The 24,565-nt window shown below is 32.5% G+C and overlaps 1 protein-coding gene across 2 annotated transcripts in view; it reads left to right on the top strand.

Moving 5' to 3' along the window:
• Positions 1-24,565, top strand: part of Rundc3b (RUN domain containing 3B) — a 145,738-nt gene that overhangs the window by 75,332 nt on the left and 45,841 nt on the right. For both annotated transcript variants that reach the window (XM_046462456.2, XM_046462457.2), the window contains exons 5-8: positions 1,199-1,288; positions 3,497-3,577; positions 11,189-11,360; positions 18,152-18,309. In XM_046462456.2, the coding sequence (XP_046318412.1) occupies positions 1,199-1,288; positions 3,497-3,577; positions 11,189-11,360; positions 18,152-18,309 (501 nt within the window). The remainder of the gene's footprint in view (positions 1-1,198; positions 1,289-3,496; positions 3,578-11,188; positions 11,361-18,151; positions 18,310-24,565) is intronic.

The following is a 24,565-nucleotide window of genomic DNA, read 5'->3' as shown; positions in this document are numbered from 1 at the left end:
CCCATGAATAGTGAAAAGAGCAAAACATTTCATTTACTAAAATGTTTTTATTTTAATTAATACACTGGTATATTCACTGTCTATATTCAATATAAATACATAAAACAGTGTAACAATCCTGGGTTACTGAACATAAACTAATTTTTATATAGTGCTTTTCTTCAAAAGAAGAAAATTTGGGGATCTTACATTCTTTTGTGGAAAAATAACTTGGGTCCTGTTATAGTATTTTTCAAATAATTTTAAAAACAACTGTTAATAAAAACAGAAGGCTTTATAGGAATTAGTAATGACAGATACATATTTATATTTTTATTAAGGAATGTTGGGTAGTTTCTTTTTTATATGTAGCCACCTTGGTAGCCCATCTGTTCTGTTAGTATCACAGTATTAAGGTTAACATAAATTCATAATGAGCACACCTTCCAAGTTCTTCATTTAGTCAGTAACCCTTAGGATTACAGAAAAACAAAATTACTTTTGTTTTAATAACAGAACTAGTGTCAATACAGTATAAATGACCCTGGATTTATCAACATTTCACTTTACATTAATATTGCTTCAGTATTAGGGAAAAGTTCTGGGAACTCTAGACCCACTGAAAGAGTCATTTTAGGGATTTGTGTGTGTGTGTGTGTGTGTGTGTGTGTGTGTGTTGCAGAAGATAGAACCCACAGCCTTATATATGCTAGGAAGTGCTCTGCCTCTAAGCTTCATCCCCAGCCTCACTTTTTTTTTTTTCTTTTATTTATTTATTTAGTTAGTTAGTTCTCAGCGGACACAACATCTTTGTTGGTATGTGGTGCTGAGGATCGAACCCGGGTCGCACGCATGCCAGGCGAGCACGCTACCGCTTGAGCCGTATCCCCAGCCCCCCAGCCTCACTTTTGTGAACTGTTTTTAACAGTTTAAACACTTGGGGAGAATGCTTTTTATTATGGTGACAGGTGATTTTTGGTTTTGTTTTGTTTTTTGTCTGTAGCTTCAAGTATGGAAGTATGCATGTGTGTGTGAGTGTGTGTGTGTGTGTGTGTGTATACACACACATATATAAACACATACATATATATAAGTATAAATTATTTGTATTTATATATGTGAATTTTAAAAAATGTGCTCTTTATTTTGGACTCTGATTCTCTAGATCAGCGTTTAACCAAATTTTAATATTTATATATTGACTCACTTCATTTTTTAGGAGATTTTATGAAGACGGAGCAATTGTCTTGGGTGAAGAAGCAAATATGCTTGCTGGCATGCTGCTTGGACTCAATGCTATTGATTTCAGGTACTTAATATTTAACTAACTGAATTCAGTTTTTTTTTTTTAAAGAATTTTAATATTTATTTTTTAGTTATTGGCGGACACAACATCTTTGTATGTGGTGCTGAGGATCGAACCCGGGCCGCATGCATGCCAGGCAAGCGCGCTACCGCTTGAGCCACATCCCAGCCCCTGAATTCAGTTTTTAAATTACCTCATGAGAGTTTCTACTTACGATTTTTTCTTTCAATTTTCTAAGTAAAACACACAGTTGATATTTGGTTCATGTTGTTCCCTTTCAAATCCATTAGTTTTCCAAATGAGTTTGCGCTTAGAAAAGAGACATTCTCAAATTTTAAGAGCTGACAGACTTGCCTTCTAACTTGGACAAATGAAAGTTTATAGACTATACCCCCTAAGCCAGTCCCCTACTAGCACTGAGGGGAGAGCTCAAATATTAGTATTTTTCAGCTACTCTTTTAAAATGAAAATAAATACATTAAATGTAGTCTCAAAGGAAGAAAGATTCTGGCAGGATATCTTGGGTATCTTACATTTCTTGTGTTATATATTTAGAATATCAAATAATATTGTTAATTTTTTCTTTTCTTATCAACAAATAAAATTGTTTCAGATTAAGACGAAATACTAAAAATGGTCATTGTGCTTTCTAGATGCTTGGAAGCATCTTTTTATATTTTTTTAATCAAGCCCAGATTTTATGTATATTTTAAATCAAAGTTTGTCTTCAAGAAAACTCAAAGACACAAATGAAGGAAGCATTATATTTTTATTGAAATATACATATCATTTGAAAATTCAAGAGTATTAACAAAATAAGACTGAAATGACTTGGTTTTTCCTTCATACACTTTTATATTTGATCAAAGCCATGTACATCCCATTTACACATGTTCAGGATTAACATGGCACATTCTTTCAAGCACTCTCAGCACTTTCATAGATACTATATCACTAAATTCATTCCCACTGTTTTTATAATGAGGTTACAAATCATGCTTGGAATTTCTCAAAGGAATACTAGGCAAATTTGCAAACAAATCATCCAGCAGATGTTAAGATTTGCTTTGCAGACATTAAGCATACTTGAAGGTAGTTATACATTGGAGGTTTTTCACTTAGTTATGGGGGAGACAGTGTCTGAATTAGATAAAGTCTAGATTGTAGAAAACTTTAAAAAGCACTGTATTCTAATTCTCAAGTATTCAACTTATACTAGACACATTAAAGTGTTTGTCAATTAGAGACTGAAATGTCTTTTAAGTCTTGAATTAAAAAATAATTCTGCCATTTTCTTTTTCTAGTAAATCACTCTTTTCCAAATATTTGACATAAAAGAAGTCCAGTTTTTCTCTATTTGTACTTGTAATAAACAAGTATTCAGTTAATTAGTTCACTTTCTTAGAATGAATATGATGGTGGAGCAGGAAGATTATCTTTTTGGGCCTTTTAAGAATGTTAACTTTTTATATGACAGGTTGTTGGCCTGGCTTAAATCTTTGGAAGATGGGAGTTTATAGATGATTTTTTTTCCCTTTGCAGATCAACTTACATCTACACATTCCTATTTATCTTTCTCGAAGATGCACTTTTTTCTTCTAATAATAGTAATAATAAAACCAAACACCTTTTGTGTTATATTTTTATATGTGCATCATATAAAAGTAAACATTACTCAGTTGGGTAACTGAAAGATCAGAATTTCCTTTATTGCCTCTATGAGACTCCTCAGTATAACTTTCAGTAAGTCACCTAATCTTTTTCTTGTTTATGATTTCAAAAGAATTGAATGGAGGACTTTCAGCATCCTTTGTAGGTCTAAGATCTAAGCTTTTTCACCATTTGGATAGTTTCAGAAACTCTTTGTTTTCTAACTAATCAGATCTTTTTAAGGAATATACATTGTCACCGGAGAGTTTATATCTGAATGTGAAAAGCAAATCCTCATTTGAAAATTCTCTAGTGACATGTTGAAAGCCTGAAGACAAAGATATTGTCAAATACAGAGAGTTTAAGAACTTTACTGTTGCTACTTGATAAATTATATAACAGGTATTAACTTGTACAATGCTTTGTCATTGTATTGAAGGTAGAGTATTTTTTTAGGTATTTATAATAAGTTTGATAAAAGAAATGTCTCTTATTTGTAATACTTAACTTTGATTTAATATTTATGTATTAATATGAAATATTTATTGTTTATCGTCTTAGCTTCTGCCTGAAAGGACAAGGATTAGATGGCAACTTCCCTGCTGTAATAGACTATACACCATATTTGAAGTTTACACAAAGGTACTTACCATTTTGAAATGTTGTTGACATCTTATTTTATAATTGTATGTTTTGTGCAGTAGTCATCTGTTTTAAACTACTTTGTATAAAACATTTGTTTCAATATCAGAAATTACTAGAGTATAAAATTCAGTTGTATTTTTAGTATTTATGTAAATACACATTTTTATATAATTGCAATTCTCATAGTTTTTACATATAAAAGCATTTATTGATTTTGCTTTAATCACCATGTAATAGTAATAACTGAAATTGCTCTGCAGTAGTCCAGTGAAGTTTCAAATTTGTAATTCACTATTTAGATACTTTTCTATTTTATCTCCTTTATAGAGAATAATGAATATCATTGTACAAATCAATTTGCCTTTTGTTTCTGTTGTAAATTTTCAACAGAAAATTTATTTTAAGAAAATTCAATGAAAATTTTGACTCTTAAAAAATATGCTTATAAAAAAGTTGTGCCAATTTATCCTCCTATGATTATTGTGTAGGCATTCTAGATTTCCCACAAATACAATAGCATTGAAATTAATCAGATGAAATATATACACATTTCCAAGTTCTACTAGAAAAATTGATCTCCTGGCTAGCATGGTATTCTTTATATACTTCTAAAATGTTATAATCAAGGCGAAATTGTAAACTACTCTGTGTGTATATGTGTGCATAAAACGTATATATGTAACATGGGTGCATACATACATACATTCAAGAATGTATGAAAGGCATTTTCCTAGAAGCCAGGGACACATATTAAAAATAAGTGAATTTTTGATACTTCCATAAAAAGCCAAGATAACCACCACCTAGTGAGAGATAACACTTAATATTTCAGAGCTAGGTGTTTGACAATATTTTGGATGGGGAGGGAGAAAGAGAAATAGTGCATTATGACAATTATCTTCATCGAGTAAGTGGATCCTTTGGGAAACAGGATACTTCTAGTACATTAAGTGTAGAAGCAAGAAGATGTTTTGAACAGACATACAGTTACAGTATTTTGGGATATGTTAGATTATGTACATTTTGTGAAGATGTCTAGTAGTTCAAAATAATAGTAGTAATTATTACTGGATGTTTATTATATATAAAGGGCATTTTTAAGAGCTTTACTTCTGTTAATTAATTTACTCCTTAAAGTCAGTGAGGTAGGCATTACTTTCCTGATTTAAAAATAATAAAACAGGAACACATAGAACTTAAAACATATCATATGGGTGGTTTTGTTTTGTTTTGTTTTTTTGCTATGCTGGGATTGAACCCAGGGCCTTACATATGCAAGTACTCTACTACTGAATTAAATTCCTGCCCTAGACATATTTTTTTTTGGAAAAAAACCTAACTAGAATAATATATATTTTATGCTTATACAGTTATCAAAATGAAATCTGTTATGTATAATTAGAATCAAAAAATAGAAGAAAAAGAAAGAAAAACAAACAAACCCAATTAGGTTCCTAATTTTAAAAAAATTTTAAAAATCATCGGATTCTCACTTTCCACCCCAAATTAATTTATCTAGAAAGTTATATGTATTCATTGAAGAAAAATTAGAAAATACAGAAAGGTAAAAGAAAACAAGTCACCCGTTATCTACCTTCAAGAAATAGCTTCTAGCTGGGCATGATGGTGCATGCCTGTAATACCAGTGACTCAGGAGACTGAGGCAGGAGGATCATAAGTTCAAAGCCAGCCTCAGCAACTTAGTGAGGCCATAAGCAATTCAGCAAGACCCTGTCTCTAAATAAAAAATATTTTTAAAAAGGCTGGGGATGTGGATCAGTGGATAAAGCCTGGATTCAATCCCTAGTACCAAAAAAAAAAAAAAAAAAAAGAAAGAAATAGCTTCTAGAAGCATTGTTAATGTTTTGTGAGATAGTTTTCCAGCCTCTTCTATGCATAGATACACTTTTTTTCTTAATAAAAAATTTAAATATAATATATGTGTACTGATTTTTTTCCCTTTAAACAGTGAACAGTTTTACTTGTCATTAGCTCTCTTTCTACAACATTGTTTTTTAAAATGAACAGAATTTCATTGTCTATATAGGATGTTTGCCCAGTTATTTTGGGACTTTTAGGGTATATTCAGTTATTTGTTTTTATATGCAGTATTATAGTTAACATCCTTACAAGTATACCTTCTTACATAGATCTATGATTCTTTCTTTTTTCTCCTTTCCGCCCTCTTTCCCTCTCTTCCTTTTTTCTTCCCTCCCTCTCTTTCTTCCCTCCTTCCCTCTATTTCCCCTTCTTCCCTTCCCCTTAATTCCCCTCCTTCCTTCTCAGGACCTTACATATGCTAGGAAAGCACTGTGTTACTGAGCTGCACCCCCAACCCTTTTTCATTTATTTTGAGACAAGGTCTCACTAAGTATCCCATGCTGGCCTTGAACTTGTAATGATCCTGCCTCAGCCTCCCAAGTAGCAGGGATTGCAGTGTGCACCCCCAGGCAATGATTATTTCTTTAAATTCAAATGATTACAAGGGGGATTTCTGGAAGAGAGAGAGAGAGAGAGAGAGAGAGAGAGAGAGAGAGAGAATGAATATTATTATTAAAGCTTTTGAAATACACTGTAAAATTGCCCTCTAGAGAGCTCATACCAGCAATTGTTCCCTTCCATTAAATACCCCTCTTTCCTATATTTTCCACGTATTACACTCTGAAGACATAGTGGAAAGACATGATCCTGTCTGTGTTCATGCCCCGTAAATTTGCTGGAGTGCCTAATAGAACTCAGGGAAACACTTTCTTAAATTTACTGGCTTATTATAATGGATATTCTAAATGATATGGATAAGTAGCCAGATGAAGACATACATAAGGCAAGGTCTGGGAGAGCTGTCCTGTCCCCATGGAGGTGGGGTGTACCACCCTTCCAGAGCACTCGGGCAAGTTCTCGTTTACCTTCTTGTAAGCCTTCATGTGCTCTGCCGTCCAGAAGCTCTCCAAACCCTGTCCTTGTGGAGTTTTGTGGAGACATCATTGCTTAGGCATTTTTGAAGTATGGCCAGCTATGTAGACATGGAATTGAATAAAGAGTATGATCTGATGCTGACAGAGTGGAGAACCCAGTGAGGCCTATCTTCACAGTCTCCTTGGCCTCTCTTTGCAGCATTCGTTCCTCCCAGGTATGAAACATGAAGCAAGACCTTTTCTGAAATGGGGACATTATCTGACAAGGCAGATCAGAGAAATACTTTATGGCAAGCTCTAAGACAAAGGCACGGGACAGAGTTAGGGCATAGTTTTAGTTTCTGTGACCCACCTTGAGGAAGAGAAATTCTAGTTTCTACCACAGGTGAAAGAAGGGCAGAAAAAGATGAAAGAGAAAAAGATTTGTTTCTGAGGCCTAAAGTACCTTGACATTATAGCAAAAGATTGTCTTTCACCTTTATGACTCTGAAGCTATTCCAGAACTGCTTCAGGAGCCAAGGACAAAAAGCCAGGTACTTTAACTTTATTGTTCTCATCATTTTGGAAACAACAAGAGCTGTGGAAGTTATGAGCCAGGACAAAAGCCAAAAAATATATATATCATAGTATCACAGCAGCAAATAAGCATGTTGTTACATTCCCCATTTTAAAAACAAGACTTTTTAACCCCACATTTACCTGTGGCTATTTCTCTTTTCCCTTTTCTTTTATTACAAATATGTCTCTGTTTTTATTTATGGTCCCTAGTAGTAATACTGAGTCCTTAAAAGGACTAAAGGAAGCACCTAGGATTACTGAAAAGTTTCTTTCCACCTAATGAGGTAGTCTGGCAGTTTCCTAGTTTTGTATCTTGGGTTCAGTAGAAATATTTCTTAGTGGTATGTAACCTCTTGATGCAGGGTCTGGGTTTCTCTATAATAAATACCTTTGCAAAATGCAGCCTGCAACTGCCAGAGTGAAGCAAATGGGTAAGTAAAACTGTCCTGGTGAGGGAGCATTTTCCTATAGGAGTTCAGTCTTGATGAGTCAGTGTAGAAACTAAACTCCTAGGAGGGCTACATGATCTCCTGACAGGATTTGCCAGCCACTTCTGGGCAATGATATCAGCATTCTTTGAGGTGGCAGGTTGGATGCCTGCTTCTGATGTATTTGGGTGAAAAGCTGAGTCAGCCAGCAGGAGGTTAGATGATTAAATAAGAAATAAGAGAATCTTGGTTAAGCTGAGGACTTCATTTGGAAACCAGAAATGTTAACAGGTAACCATGTATTATCCTGGAAAAGTATACATTTAATCCCCCAAAATTTTGTTGGGAGTTATGTTATTGAGAAAGGAAACTAAGATGAATATGAGGAGGTTTTATTTAGTGGCATACTGTATTGGAAATCTAAAGGCCTGCAGCATATTTAAATTCCAACTCTTAATTTTTTAAAGATTGTGAAATTGTCAAAATACATATGTAGCAAGTTTTAATATATACTGTATGATGGGTGGATAAGACTGTCCATCATACCATTTCTCTTGGATCACTTGGCATAGTTTGGCAGTGCAAGAACTCTATAACATTAGCAAGTTCAATAAAAAAGTAAATATGTAGGGAAAAATGTATTTTGGTGATACTATGAAAGATTGAAGGAGTATTTTTTCTTTGTTATCTATAGGAATTTGATTGGAATTACACAACATCTTTTGAATATTCGATGAAGCTCAGTCAGTAAAACCATTTACACATGTTTTCTTTGAGAAAAGTGTTCTTTTTAAATTACTGATTTGATTTCATTCGTAGTCATATGATCATTCCAATTTTCTATTTCTTACTGATTCAATTTTGGTAAATTATTTCATTAACATTTTCAAAATTTTATACCATGATGTTCAAAGAAATCTCTTTTTAATATCTTAAATCTCCTGCATTAACTAGTAGTTTTGTTACTTTTAAGGCTCATAATTTTTATTTTTGTTTTCTCTTTTTAAAAAAATCATTTTTGTTAAAGGGTTGTCAGTTTTATTCATGTTTCTTAAAGAATATTTTTTATCTCTGTTGTATCATCACCTTCTAGTTCATTAATTTCCATTCTTATCTATATTCTTTCTGAATTTGTAAAGATCTTTTCTTTTTCAATAATTAAAAATTTCCTTTTAAGTACATAGACTGTAAATTTTCTTTGAAGTCCTCCTTTAGCTATATTTCATAAGCTTGATAAATTGTTTTTATTTTAGGTCAGTTTAAAAATACTACTTCATATATATTTCAAAAATATATATGTATATATGCTTATATAGACATATGTATGTACAACACCTTCATACATATATGTATGTGTGTGTTTTTACCAAGATTTGTTTGAAGTATGATTTCCAGGGCTTTTTGTTGCTTTTATTAATGAATGTAGTCTGCATAATAATAGTTCCTTGAAATTTGTTGAGTCCAGAATTCATCAATCAGTTTTCCGGTGATGAGGTCTTATATTCAGATATGCTTGTTAATAGTTATGATCTAATATTCTATGTCCTTTCTCATATATGCTTAATCTTTTAAATTAAAATATGATATACTAAATTTTATCACTCTGATATTCAATTGGTCAGTTTTTCTTGTGGTAGTTTTAATTTTTGCTTTCTGTTTTTTGAGCAAACTTATTAGATACACACAAGTTTATAATTCTTAAATTTTCTTGATATAATGACCTTTTTATCAATATAACTATACATGTGTAATGATGTTTTTATTTCTTAAAGTCTATTTTGTTTGATATTAAAGAGTTCCATCAATTTTCTTTCAGTTAGTATTATATATTCTCATCTTTTTTACAGACTTACATCTTTTTTTCATATAGACTAACATGCCTTCCAATATAAATGCATCTCAATTCAGACATTAATACATAAACAAATGGCTTGACAGTAATAGTTAAATATCATCAGATTCAGGCTGTACCCTGATTTAAGCTATGTTAATATGTGGAAAAATGAACACCAGGAGTTTATGAAATACAGTGCTTTCAACCTTTCTGGGTCTTTAAGTTTTTAATTGTTTTTTAAAAACAATACAATTTGGGGGCTGGGGATATAGCTCAGTTGGTAGAGTGCTTGCCTTATATGCATAAGAGGTTCGATCCCCAGCACCACAAAACAAACAAACAAAAAATGATACTATTTGGGATTTTAAAAATCTACTCCAATAGGCTTTGCCTTTTTAAAAAATACATTTTTTTTTAGTTGTAGTTTGGCACAATACCTTTATTTTACTTATTTATTTTTATGTGGTGCTGAGGATCGAACCTAGGACCTTATGCATGCTAGGGAAGCACTCTACCACTGAGCCATAAGCCCAGCCCCTAGGCTTTGCCTTTTAAGTGAGGTGCTCAGGATATTTACTGATATATCTGTCCTTATATCTTCTATTGCATATGTTGCTTTATATTTATACTACTCTCTCTTCTCAGTTTTCTGTATTTCTTTTTCCAATCTCCCTCTCATCTTTCTTGCCTTTATTTGGATTGATTTTCCCCTCCCCCTATTTTATTCCTCTATTAGTTTATTCTCTATTTCTCTTTTACTGTTCCGCCATTAATTTTAACATGAAGATTTAAATTTTAAAACATTTAAAATTTTTTTTAAACACCTAAGGTTAATATCTATACCATTCATCCAAATAAATGAAGAATTTGCACTGCTTGAGCAATCTTTCTTTTTTTCTTTCTACCAGAAATTGAATCAGGGGCACTTTACCACAGAGTTACATACCCAGTTCATTTTTATTATTTTTTTAAATTTTGAGACAGGGTCTTGCTAAATTGCTAAGGCTGACCTCAAACTTGTGAGCCTCCTGCTTCAGCCTTACCAGTTGCTGGGATTACAGGTGCCACAATGCTCAGCTCTATTTCTTTCTTGATGTATGTTATTGCTATGCAGACTTCCAGTCTTCTATTCATCTGTTTAAAATTTCACAAAGTGTAGGCATCATTGTTATTCTTTCAAAGCCTAAATTGGGCAGTCATAAACACACATTTCTCTTCACTTGCTTTCTCATTTTTTCACTTTATTTTCTGTTCCTCTGTCATACTGATGTCCTACAGAATTTTAAATTTGGATTATGACGTATATTCTGTCTGCTCTACCTCTGGCTCTCTGTCTTCCCAATAGAAAATAGTTGAGAATGACTGTTTTTTTCTGAACTTACCTTCTCCTTGCCAAAAGGGAGCTGACCTTGAACACTACCCTGTATGTACCCCATTGCCACTAGCTGGTAGTGCTTGTTTTCTGTCTTGTAGTGGAGATTAGACAGTCAATGATCCACCTGAGCCAAGGAAAAGAACATAGCCAGAAAGCTCCTACTAGCACATCTACAATTTCTGGTTCTCTTCTCTGGAAATTCTTTCTTTCTCTTCTGAGCATTCTCACGGGTTTTAACGTTAATTCCTTACTCTTTAGGTCTCACTTGAATTATAGTATCTCTACATTTGGTTTTGTGAAAGGGAGTCAACAGGCCATGCTAGTTTGCCATTTTTTTAAGGAAACTAAAGTACTTATTATTTTTATTATTATTATATATTTACTGCTAAATATTTTGGATTTGCTCACTAGTAGCTTAAAAATATAGAGATATTAATCAAATTAGAACGTATTTTTTACTTTCTTTCTTTTTTTTAATTTAACCTCTGCTCGTCCCAGTTCTGACAGTATCAGCAGCGATGAGGAAGAACTCAGGACTCTGGGCAGCAGTGGCAGCTCAGGAAGCAGCACTCCAGAGAAGGTGGGGCCTCCTTTCATCATGGATGAGAACAGCTGGTTCAACAAGTGTAAGAGAGTGAGACATAAGTATCAGCTAACCCTGGAACAGAAGGTACTTATCAGTTGTCAAAAGTCACTCAGTTTGGCTCCACTTATTGCCTTTGGACTGTCACTACCAGAAGCCCTTTTAACTTAATAAATTATGTGCCATTGCTACTTCCCTTCTGTTTCTGAATTATCCCCTTAATTAAAAATCAGGCAGAGTTGTAGGAGAGGCTTTTGTTTGTTAAAAACTTTTTCTAATCTTTATGTTTTAACATAAAATAAGTCATTTTATTCTTTTGTAAGCAATTTAATTTATAAACTTGATATTATAGTCCCTATAATTCATTTTGTAAAACATTACTGGTTTGTGAAGCATATGTATGTCTGTCTTTTTTCTTAATTAGGTATATTAGCAAATCTTGTCTTCCAAACACTATATTAGGGAAAGTGGAACATATAACAGAAAGAAAAATGAACTACATTATTTTGAGTTTGTGACCTTTACTTTTTTACCATAGTATTTATTTTCCCTGCCCCTTCTTTCAAATGTTCATTATTCTCTTACGTGACACATGTAGAGAAAACACAGTGGAATTAAAATAGAAATATTACAACAATTTAGAAATATATCCAGGAAAATGGTCATAAAATAAATTTACAAATATAAATAGATTTCCTATATCTAAACAGCAACTGCTTAGAAAATATAAGCAAAAATATCACGATTATAATAGCTATGAAAGTTTGCATAATTTATATGAAGAAAACTTTATACCCTATTACAGTAAACTTCTGGTGGCAGCAAGAAAACAGACTAAGATCATCTGAGAGCTTTTCTTCTGTAAAAATCTGAAAATGACGGTTATTATACAAATTTGAGCCTCCTGGCATTCTACCATCAAGCCGCATCCCCAGCCCTTTTTATTTTGTATTCTGAGACAGAGGCTTGTTAGGTTGCTCACGTTCGCCTTAAACTTGTGATCCTTCTGCCTCAGCCTTCTAAGTAGCTGATATTACAGTTGTGTCTCTCTGTGCTTAGCTTAGAATACAGTTTTGTTTTTTAAAGTTTTACGTAGAGCTCTCTCTCAAAGAAAAGGAACTTACTAGGGACCAGAAACATGCAAGGATGTGAAAACAGGAGGAATAAGTACATTAGTTAATACCCCTGCAAGCCCCAGAGATAGAGATAAGCCTACAATCCTTTAAATTTAGATACTTGTGCTTTAATACCCACAGGGGAGCAACAGATAAGGCCCACCATCTCATTCAAAACAGAAACTGGACCTAGAAGGCCAGAGTAAATAAACATGGACTACATGAAATAGCAACAATAAGAACTATTATAGGATGGTAGTTGTGTCCTGGAATATGTTTCATAACTGGCTCTTACAGAGCAGATGGAGAGAGGAGTACTAATTTGTAGGATTTGCCAATTTCTGGGGCAAAAACTCCTACCATGGCCAACTTAGAGCCACCAGTATGACATTACTGAATGTGAATTGGGAAGAAATGTGCAGTAGAACATGATTATGTCGTATTTCTGTCAGAAAGATGAAGTAGACAGAAATGACTATAACAACATAAATTAACAGTAAAATAATTAAGAAATGGTGAGTTTTGAGGAGTTTTGTAATATAATTCACTTAGTTGTAAGTTTATATAGTTTTATCTTTAATAATAGCAGTGCTGGACTGGGGCTGCAGCTCAGTGGCAGAGCACCTGCCTAGCATGTGTGAGGCACTGGGTTCAATCCTCAGCACCACATAAAAAATAAATAAATAGAATAAATAAAGGCATTCTGTACATCTACAACTACAAAAAAAATTTTAAATAATAGCAGTGTTTAACAGCAGACTTAGAAAGCTTTTGAAAATTTAACAATCAGCTTGTGGAGCCCATAGGAGCTGGCTGCAGCCTACCACTAGAAGTATGATAGAAAAGCAAAATTAAAAGGCTAAAAATATCAGAAAAAGCAAGAAGGACTAGAGCACTTGTCTCACACATGTGAGGCACTGGGTTCAGTTCTCAGCACCACATAAAACTGAATAAATAAATAATAAAGATTTCACTCTCCCCTCCAAAATACTTTAAAAAAAAAAAACAAAAACAAGAGGATTATGGAAGCAAGAGCCTTCAGAGATTTGATGATAATGAAGGGTAGAGACATTTTGTAATGTGCATGCCTGTTTACAAAGTTAACATTTAGGAGTTGCAATTTAAAGAATAAAAATAGAATGTTTGACTTCCAAACTAGTAATGGGAAAGAAAAAAAATAGGAAAAACTTGATTCATACAATAAAGGAAGCAAATAAGAAAAAATGGATATGTTAAAAAAGAACAAAAACCAGGGGCTGGGGTTGTGGCTCAGTGGTAGAGCACTCACCTAGCATTTGTGAGGCCCTGGGTTTGATTCTCAGCACCACATAAAAATAAATAAAATAAAGGTATTCTGTCCAACTACAACTAAAAAATAATTTTAAAAAAAGAACAAAAACCAAAGCAGTATAAATAGATTTGAGTAATAACCAGAAAAGTCAATATCACCATAAAAGTAAGTGGCACAAACTTACCAACTTACCATTAAGGCAAACAGATTTGTTGAAAACATAATTATAAAATTTATATGCTGTTTATAAGAAAAGTGCATAAGGGGCTGGGGCTGTTGCTCAGTGGTAGAACGCCTGCCTCGCACGTGTGATGCACTGGGTTCAATCCTCAGCACTGTATAAAAATAAATAAATAAAGATACTGGGTTCATCTACAATTAAAAAATATTTTTTTAAAAAAGAAAGATGCATAAAATATAATGACAAAAAAGTTGAAACTAGGGAAATAAATAAACCATGCAAATATGAACCAAAATAATTCTGTATCAGACCAGTGACTCAGAAGGCTGAGGCAAGAGAATCACAAGTTCAAGGCCAGCCTTGGCAGCTCAACTGTGATCCTGTCTCAACATAAAAAATAAGGAAGGCTGGGAATGTACCTCAGTGTTGGAGTGCCCCTGGGTTCAATTCCCATTATTCTACATGCACAAAAAAAGAATTCTGTCAGCTTGTGGAGCCCAGCAAGGCCAGCCTCAGCAATTTAGTCTGTATCATTATCATTAAACATAGACATTAAAGGTACAAAGCATTATTAAGATTAAAGAAAGGCATTGTCTTTTTAAAATGAAAACTCACTGAAAATGTATAACTTGGCTAAATTTACATACATTTAATAATATAGCCATGGAAAATATGAAGCAAAAGTTAATTAGAATATGTAGGAGAGAAATTAACAAATCCAAAATCTTATTAGGTAATTTTAATATCTTTCAAAGTAATTTATATATTGAACAGACAAAACTTCTGTAAGATATAGTAAGCTTGAACAAAACAATACATAAACTTGATCTAAAATACATTAATTTTGACAAAATATACGTTTTTGTCAAGCACAAATGGAATAGCTGAACAATTTTTATCAAACGTATAGGTCACAATACAAATATCACAATATAGATATCACTAAAAACATGATATAATGGTAATCATAATGCAATAAAGTTAGATATCAATAAAAAGTTTAACACCACTCACATATCACCTAGTGGAATTTTTGAAAACTTTCTAAATATGAGTAAAAAAGAAATGAGGAAATAGAAATAAAGGACAATGAAAACAATGCATATTAACAGTTGTTAGCTGCAACTTGTATGATACTTGTACAAATACTATAAGGAAGAAAAATAAGTATCTTACAGTAGGCAAAGAAAACCAAACCAGTTCAAAAAAAGGAAAATAATGAAATAATTGATACGTATAATATAACAGATATAAAAAACAGATGAATAAAAACTGCTTATTTACAACAACTAGCAAAAATGATAAATCTTAGCAGGAATAATTTTTATTAAAGTTAAGGCACAGATAGACAATTTTAAGAATTAAAAAATAGATAGCATACCTACAAAAGCAGCAAAAACTTGCCCCAAAATGGTGGTGCACATGTATAATCTTGGGAGCATCTTGGGAGCCTGAGACAGGAGGATCGCAAGCTCAAAGACAGCCTCAGCAATTTAGTCAGGTCCTAAGCAACTTAGCAAGACGCTGTCTCAAAAAATAAAAAGGGTTAGGAATGTGACTTAGCGGTTAAACACCCCTGGGTCTAATCCCTGGTACTCCCCCCCAAAAAAGAATAATTTTTACCATTTTATATCAATGCCTTAGAAAACTAAATGAAGAATTTCTTTTTTTTTTTTTTCTGAGTCTATTTCTCCCACCTTCTTTATTTGTAAAATGGGAACACAGAAACAACTGGAGTATGTTTTACATTAAACCAAATAGGAATTATGACATTAATGAAGAATTTCTTTAAATGTTATTTATCAAAATTGATAGACCTATAACTATTTTAAGAATTGAGTAAATGGTCTAAAATCTGTCTACCTATTAATCATCAGACCTGTATGTTTTGGAGAAAATTCTAACAAATTTTCTAAAGTCAGCGATCCTGATTTTATACTGACTATTTCTGAGAAGTGAAAAAGAAATAATATTCTTCAACGAATTAAGTGAATCCAGTATAACTTTAATAGTAATTTAAGGTCATGTGAATATAATATCAGGTAGAAATGTATATAAAGCAAAAATAATTATAAGAAACAATTTGACATTATCTGCTACCTATGTCCTAACAATTCTGCTCCTAGGCATGTTTCCTAGAAACTCTTGGATGTATGTACCAGGAAACATAACTGTGAATGAATTCACAGCAGTATTGCTTATGTTAATCCAAATGACCATTGTCTGTAAATGGCAATTCACATGGCATACAATATTGAGAATAAATGAACTATATAGCTAGACTCATCAATGTAGACCAAAAAAAAAAAAAAAAAAACCCTAAATTTCAAAAGAATATAGACAGAACTCAGGGAAACTGAACAATATATTGTTTGAGATGATACGTCATAAACCTAGTAAGAAAAGCAAGGGATGATAAATATAAATTTCAGGATATTGTTATATGTGCAGAGGAGGTGCAAAAGAGTGTAATTAAAAAAAATTTTAAAATATATTTTTTAGTCATTGATGGACTCTATCTATCTATCTATCTATCTATGTATCTATTTATTTATTTATTTATTTATGTGTAGTGCTGAGAATTGTACCCTGTGCCTCATACATCCCAGGCAAGCACTGAGCCATAACCCCAGCCACCAGAAGAGTGTAATTTTAAAAGAACCTGACACTGACTCTTAAAACATGCTGATTGATCTGAGTGGTAGACATAATTTTTTTTAGAGCGAGAGAGAGAGAGAGAGAGAGAGAGAGGGGGAGAATTTTTTTTTAATATTTATTTTTTGGCGGACACAACATCTTTGTTTATATGTGGTGCTGAGGACCGAACCCAGGCCGCACGCATGCCAGGCGAGCGTGCTACCACTTGATCCACATCCCCAGCCCGGTAGATATAATTATTCCTTAAATATTATTTGAAAATATTTAAATATAGTTTATGTGAAGATGTAATTTTTGAGAATTTATTATGGAAAAATTAATGTTTGAGAATTGTCAGAAAAGGTATGGAAAATAAGTTTGTGAGGGGGAAATAATATGAGTTAATATTAGCAGGTATCATAAAGCTTAGAGCTGAAACAGTTGATGACACATGAATAGGATACCATGTACTGATTTAGAAGAATAATAGAAACAGTAAAGAAAAGATCCTGATCAATATCCTCAGAAGAAGTTGAAAGCACATTGAAACTAAAAATAGGACACGGCAGTGGTAGAATGTATGCTTAGCATGAAGGGCCCAGTGTTTAATACCTCCCCCAAAGGGAATAATCAGAAAACATGAAAGAGCTATTAAAAATTAAAATGATGTCTGATTCAAAAATTTCAGCACAAAAATTTAGAGGATAAATTTAATAATGTTTCCCAGAATATATAACAAAAAAGAGTAAATGAGTAAAAGGATAAGAGGTCTAAGTCTCATATCTACTAGGTGTTTGTTAATAATAATAGCTAATAATTATATATTATGTATAATGTAGTAGAAACAGTTGTAAAACAGTTTGCAGATTTTACTCATTTAGTACTCCTAACTAGGTACTCATGTTGTTCCCACTTTTTTAGGGGATGAAACTATAACAGAGAGGTTAAGTGACTTGCTCAAAACCCATAGCTAATAACTGGTAAAACTAGAATGATACTGGACAATCCATAAGCCTGTAGGCCTAACAAAAGCATTATACTGCCTCTTGCTGACATGTCAATGCTAAAAATGTTAATATCTGCATTTAAAAAAAATGTTCAGCCCAGCATGGTGGTGCACACCTGTAATCCCAGCAGTTCGGGAGGCTAAGGCAGGAGGATTGCAAGTTCAAAGCCAGCCTCAGTACACACCAGGAGCTAAGCAACTCAGTGAGACCCTGTCTCTAAATAAAATACAAAATAGGGCTGGAGATGTGGCTCAGTGTTTGAGTGCCCCTGAGTTCAATCCCCAGTACAAAAAAAAAAAAATTCATATAGAGGAAGCTTTCTGATTGGTTATTCTGTAATTAGGTCTGTTTTTTGAAGCTAGCCATATGTATTTATTGCTTTTGTGGAACTTGGAAATTATAGTATTTTAACTAAGATTTGCTTTAAATTTAAAATATATTTGCTCAGACTTTAGGGAAGAGGTTTAAAGAATGGATAATATGCATTAAATTTTTTGTATTCAATTAAAACAATATTTTTACTAATTCATCAATAAAACTTTATTACAAGAGCAATAGTAATGAGATTTAAGCTACTCAGCATTTATATTCAAGGTCTCTATTAGAATTTTACAGTTGCTGTTATCTTGGTGATATCATATTTCCAGGGGTATCTTGAAGAACTCTTACAACTTCGAGAGAACGAACTGTCTAAATCTGTCTCCCAGAATAAACTACTACTTCAAAGGATTGAGGACTCTGAGCTGGCTCATAAATTAGAGAAGGAACAATTAGAGTATATAATTGTGGAGCTTCAAGATCAGCTGTAAGTGATATCTTTTTAGAAAAAAAAATTGGCAGTATATAAACATTAGGACAAAATGTATCTTGCCATAGAATTTGAATTCTAAGAAATATGATGGCTTTTAAATTCTTTCACTTATTATTTTTAAATGTTTATTTTTGCTTTTGAAAAGTAATCCATATTTATTGTAGAAACACTAGAAAATATAGGAAGAAAATAAACTCACCTGCAATTGTACCACACAGAGTTAACTATATTATAAATGGGTATATGTTCTTCCAAATGAAAATGTATAATTTTTAAGTATTTATTTAGTTGAATAAGTTATTTATTGACTGATGTATTGAAAAAGATGATATATTAGACCATTGCTACTCAAAATGCAACTACAGTGTATAAACTATTCCTAGGTTGTGCCAGAATAGCACTGTGCAGTTTAGTATATAGCTTTCTTTTTTTTTTTAGCTAGGCTTTCTTTAATGAAGAAAACTGTAGTATATTGATTAAGCTTTCTGATAAAATAAGCTCCCTATCACCATTTGAAGCATTTGTACTAATTACATCATTCTGTCATGTTTGTTTTATTATTTATAGTGAAAATCTTCACACATTAACATTTTTTGCTCTTGAGATGATTTTTTATTTTGAATTAATTTTGAACTTTCAGAAAAGTTTTGAGGATAGTATATAGAATTTCCTTATCTTCTTTTAACATTTTTGCCTTATAATTCTCCCCTTTTTCCTATATACATGTACATATTTTTAACCACTTGAGAGATTACATCCATCAAAATTCTTTGTACCTTAGTGCTTTAGTGTTGCGTTTCTGAAGAACACAGATATTCTCATATATAACTGCAGTTCAATGATAAATTTAAGAAATTTGAGTTGATATACTGCTTATCTACAATTCATATTCTAGTTTCATCAATTGTTCAAAGGTCCCTTTTTGTAACTTTGATTTTTCTGGTACCAGATCCAGTTTAGGCTCATGTTTTATATTTGGTTATTGGTTTCCTCAGTCATTTTAAACATAGAACAATTTCCCAGTCTTTGTCTTACATGAGGTTAATGTTTTGAAGAAGATAAGCCAATAATTTTATATTTGTGTTTGGTTTTTCCATGTGAGTAGAATGAGCTTGTCCATTTTGGCTAGGCTACAACATCAGTGGTATGTTTCTTCAGGTACATAGAAGTTAAGGAAGTATGTTGGCCCTTTTTTGGCTATATTAATTTTAATCATTTAGATAGGTATTTTTCTCTTCTGTTTTGTTACTGTTGTTTTTTGTAATTAACAGGTAATATGTAAGGAGATATTTTGAGTCTAAATATAAAAGATGAGTTTTTAACTTAAAAAAAAAGTTTTGTTCAGGAAAAAAAAAAAAACACCTTACTATTTTCTAGGAATTTATATCTTTTTTTTTTTTTTGTACCAGGGATTGAATTTAAGGGCATTCAAATGAGCCACATCCCTAGCCCTATTTTGTATTCTATTTAGAAGCAGGGTCTCACTGAGTTGCTTAGTACCTCACCGTTGCTGAGGCTGGCTTTGACTCACCATCTTCCTGAACCACTTGGATTACAGGCATGCACCACTGTGCCTGCCTAGGAATTTATATCTTGATTTGACCTCTTCTGTTTTTTCTGATACTATAAAGAGGATTTGTCTTGTAGGGTATCACTCATTGAGGAGCAGGTCCACATCTTTGGTCCCCCTCACTCTAATAAGCAGGGAGAAAAAACATCAAGAACCAAATCAATAGAGATTTCTGGTTATTCCTTTACAATTAAAAGATTAAGAAGATAATTTCATTTTTCTTTTGTAAAGTATTACTGGTAATTTATCTAAATGCTTTTAACCTAAAAATAATTATGCAGTTTTTGTTTTATCTAAAGATATTTTTATTTGAAGATTGAATTTAAATAGATCAAATTTGTTTTACTTTTGATAATTTAAAATAAACAAAGGCTCAAAAACATTTTAGTTTTTAAGAAAATAATCCACTTAAGTTACAGTTTTATCATACTTCCATGGTAGAAACTGTAATTGATCCTTTTGATTTTGCAAAGGAACCTTATAGTAGTGTTTAATACCTTTAAGATTTTAACTAAATATATTAATAGGGAAATTAATACAAATTATGGGCATTAATCAGAATTAGACTATTTTCTTGATTTCACATGTTAAAGGTTTACATTCTATAATATGACCACAATCTCTAGGTAGTGTAAATTATTGTCCCAAAAGATTCCTTTGTTATAAAAAACTACCTTTAAGACTACTGAACAGGAGAATAAGATGAATTCATCTATGAATGGTCACAGTTCACTAGTTTGTCAAAATTAGTTTCAAATATGTGAAATAATATGATTGTTTTTTGTAGCTAGGGAGAGAGCGAACAATTTTTCCCCTTAATATTGCTACAATTTTTTTTTTTCCACAAGATTTCTAAAGGCCTGCAACCAAAGCTGGGCACTGAAATTCCCTTTGTTCATCCTGAGAAGATAAAAGTGGCCTCGAGAAGATTAAAAATTTAAATGTATCTATGGAAAAATCAGAAAAGGAATACTAAGAGGTAGAATATGAGGCATATAATATTTGCTTTTACATTGTGTCATTTTTTTCCTTGTCATTTAAATCCTTTGTCACCTTTTTTATATTTCTTAATGATTAGCTATATTTGAATTACCATTATTCTTTGATTATGTCTTTGGGTACTCATAAAATCTGAACATTTTGTAGTTTTGGTGATAGAATACAAGTTACTGTGGAGTAGAACAAAAGCATCCTAAAGCTTTTTTGCAAATCAGAACCGTCTAGATAATGACTTTACACTGCCAGTTGTGAGCTCTGCCTTAAATTAATTAATATCTTGAAGCTTCTGCTTCTTCATCTCTGAGAGAGAAATAATGTTCATTTTTTAGATAATTGAGTGTTATGTATAACTAGGAATATAACTGTGAAATAGAAGATATTCAAAAAATATTCAATTTATTCCTCTGCTTTGGTCTGTAGCAACCTAAAATATCCTTATTTAAAAAATTAAACTTCATTCAACAAAATAAACATAATCAAACAAAGTATTAGTTATATTTTGGATCAACATGGAAAGTTTGTTACAGATTATGAAATGTTTTCTATTTATTCATGAAGAAAGATAAATAGGAAATTATAAGTGGTTTACTTTTTCATGCCCGAATGCTACAGATCAAACAGTGACTTGACTGTATTATCCCCGAGTTTCAAGAAATTCATTTTGAGTTGTAATTTCTAGATGACATTTGGCTAAAATCATGGTATGTATTTGTATATACCATGTGTGTGGGAGACATACATGTTTAATTACTATTTAACAAGTGTCACTTGTAACTATAATTATTTTACTCATTGTGTTTGGTAAAATGCTAATTTGGAGCATTTTATAAGGTATTGACAAAGGTACAGTTGAATAAGTTTATAGTTGGTAGAATTTTAAAATATTGAACCATTTAAAATCTGCATATATGATTAGGAATACTTTTATTTCATTGATGAAATCTGTGAGTCGCTGGGATTACAGGCATGCACCACTGTGCCTGCCTAGGAATTTATATCTTGATTTGACCTCTTCTGTTTTTTCTGATACTATAAAGAGGATTTGTCATGTAGGATATCACTCATTGAGGAGCAGTCCACATCTTTTGTCCCCCCTCACTCTAGTAAGCAGGGAAAAAAAACATCAAGAACCAATCAATAGAGATTTCTGTTATTCCTTTACAATTAAAAGATTAAGAAGATAATTTCATTTTTCTTTTGTAAAGTATTACTGGTAATTTATCTAAATGCTTTTAACCTAAAAATAATTATGCAGTTTTTGTTTTATCTAAAGATATTTTCATTTGAAGATTAAATTTAAATAGATTTAAATAGTTGATTTTATCTTGCATCAGTAACTTTTAACTTCATTTTACACATTAAAAATTATTCAATAAAGTAAACATAACCAAGCTTAAAGTATAAGTTATATATTAGATTAGTATATAGAATGTTTGTCATAAGATTATGAAATGTGTTCCATTTGTAGCCTTTTAATTATATATTTATTTTTGCTGATTAATGGGAAAATTTTATTTTTGAAGTTACTTCCATTCAATAAGCTTTTATTTTCCCAGCAGTTTGGGAGACTGAGGCAAGAGGATCATGAATTCAAAGCCAGCCTCAGCAACTTAGTGACGCACTTAGCAACTCAGTGAGACCCTGTCTCTAAATAAAATATAAAAAAGGTGCTGGGAATGTGTCTCAGTGAATAGGCAATCCTTGGTTCAATCCTCAGTACCCAAAACAAACAAGCAAAAAATTTATTTAAACATATACTTTGTTCTTGGGATTCTACTAGTAGCTGAGAATACAAATAATGAGGCATGATCTCTTTTTATAAGGACTTGCATGTGAGGTAGATATATTAACATCATCAATCACATTGCTATTCAAAGAATCATGGCTCACTTAGGAATAGATAAATTATTACAGTTCGTAGCCATACATAAAAGGGAGGATTTGTCAACATAGACAGGTTTAGATCCTCAGGTAGATGATCTGCTACACAAATGGCCTCTTTATAAAATATGCATAGTAAACCTTAGGAATAGACAACCATAGAACAATGTGTAAAACCTGAACACCTGAGAGACAGCCAGTATCCTTCAAGATAATATGTGTCTAGACATTCTGATGAGACCTACTTCCAGTGTTCCCTTTACTTAGCTAGTTTTTGGGGAACAGAAAAGGGCATTTAGGAACATGGTGTTTTATTATCCCCTTTTTCTTTATGGACAACATAATGGGGGAATGGTGTTATCATGGCTCTCTTAAAAATGGATAAATTATGACAGTTTCTAGTCATCTGGTCAGGAATATATTTTGTCAGGTAACAATTGTTATTAAAGTTTTAAATTACAACAGTGTTAATATTGAATATATACTCCATTGCCATATAAGGACAAAAATATTAAGAAAATTCAGTCATCAGAGAAAAAGCCAGGTACCACATAGGTAAAACCATGTTCTATTATACTGATTGAGTGTTAATGGGAAATTAGGATACTGAATTAGGAAAGGTTACTGATTTACTAGAATGGTATTTCATTGCCTTTAGTTGTGATGTGTTCCATTAAAACTGCAGAATCTCCTACAGAGCAGATGTCCATATATTTGAGTCAGGGGCCTAGCAGCAGATGGGACCACAATGTGGCATTTCATTGAGAAGTGACTCGTTATAAAAGAAAAAAAAGATTCACTTTTGGCATCTTTGTTATGCAAATGTTTAACGTTGAGTACATGAAGAAAAGAAGCCTCTCTCAATTACAATTTATAAAAATACACATTGTTATTATAACATACAATATTATTTCCATGAAGTTATTTTAATTCTTTATCATTTAATCAACTTTTATAAAAGAGAATTCTAAGAAGATGTTGGAGTAGGAAGCATCAGGAATCTGCCCACCTAGTCAACAATTATATTGGCAGAATCTGTCTAATGTAACTATTTTAGAACTCTATAATTTCTTGAAGGTTTCTAGAGGAAGGCTTAGATGTTAATTTCAGTCAGTTTCCGTTTTTAGCCCAGTAGCAGCTACCCATACCTTCCTCCAACCCTGTAGTGGGTGACTATGCAGGTGTTCTGAAGCAGTATGCCCACGGCTCCTGGATGCCAGGTGGTCAAAAAAATAGCTTGTCCTCCAATCCAGGGACCTTGGCTTGGGTCACTGATTGTTGCTTCTGATCACAGACATGCAAACAAAGAGGTGGTGTGTAGAGGGGCCATTGCTCTTGCACCACTCCTCCATTGTTACAGGACCTTCCACCTTTGGCTGAAGAGGTTTCCAGGGGATTTAAAGGGCATTCTTCCCCACCCCCTTTATTTTCTTTTTCCTTTCCATCATCCAGTGGAGGCATTCAAAAACAACCAGGTATATGGGAAAAACTAAAAAGTTATCATGCATACTAAGAAAAAAGATCAGATTCAGAGAAGATTTTAAGCTTGTGTTAGCAGGCTGATGTTCAGCACGGACATCCTCTAACAACAATAATAAAACAATAACAAAAGAATAACAAATCATGGAAAGAAAAGAGCATCTGATTTTCTGAATTACCACATTGTTAGATTCATATGTATAGTTTTTCATCAAAAAATTAGAGGACATAGACAGGAAAGTGTGGTCCATTCAAGGAAAAACACATCTGAAGAAATTGTTCCTGATAAAGACCTGATGTTGTCTACATGATAAAGATTTT

Source organism: Marmota monax, unplaced genomic scaffold (assembly GCF_021218885.2).
Source record: "Marmota monax isolate L192 unplaced genomic scaffold, Marmota_monax_Labrador192_F-V1.1 WCK01_AAM20220418_F8-fsc00165, whole genome shotgun sequence".
Classification (NCBI taxonomy): Eukaryota; Metazoa; Chordata; class Mammalia; order Rodentia; family Sciuridae; genus Marmota; species Marmota monax.
The sequence above is the reverse complement of the archived record's forward strand: the minus strand, read 5'-3'. Positions and strand labels throughout refer to the sequence as shown.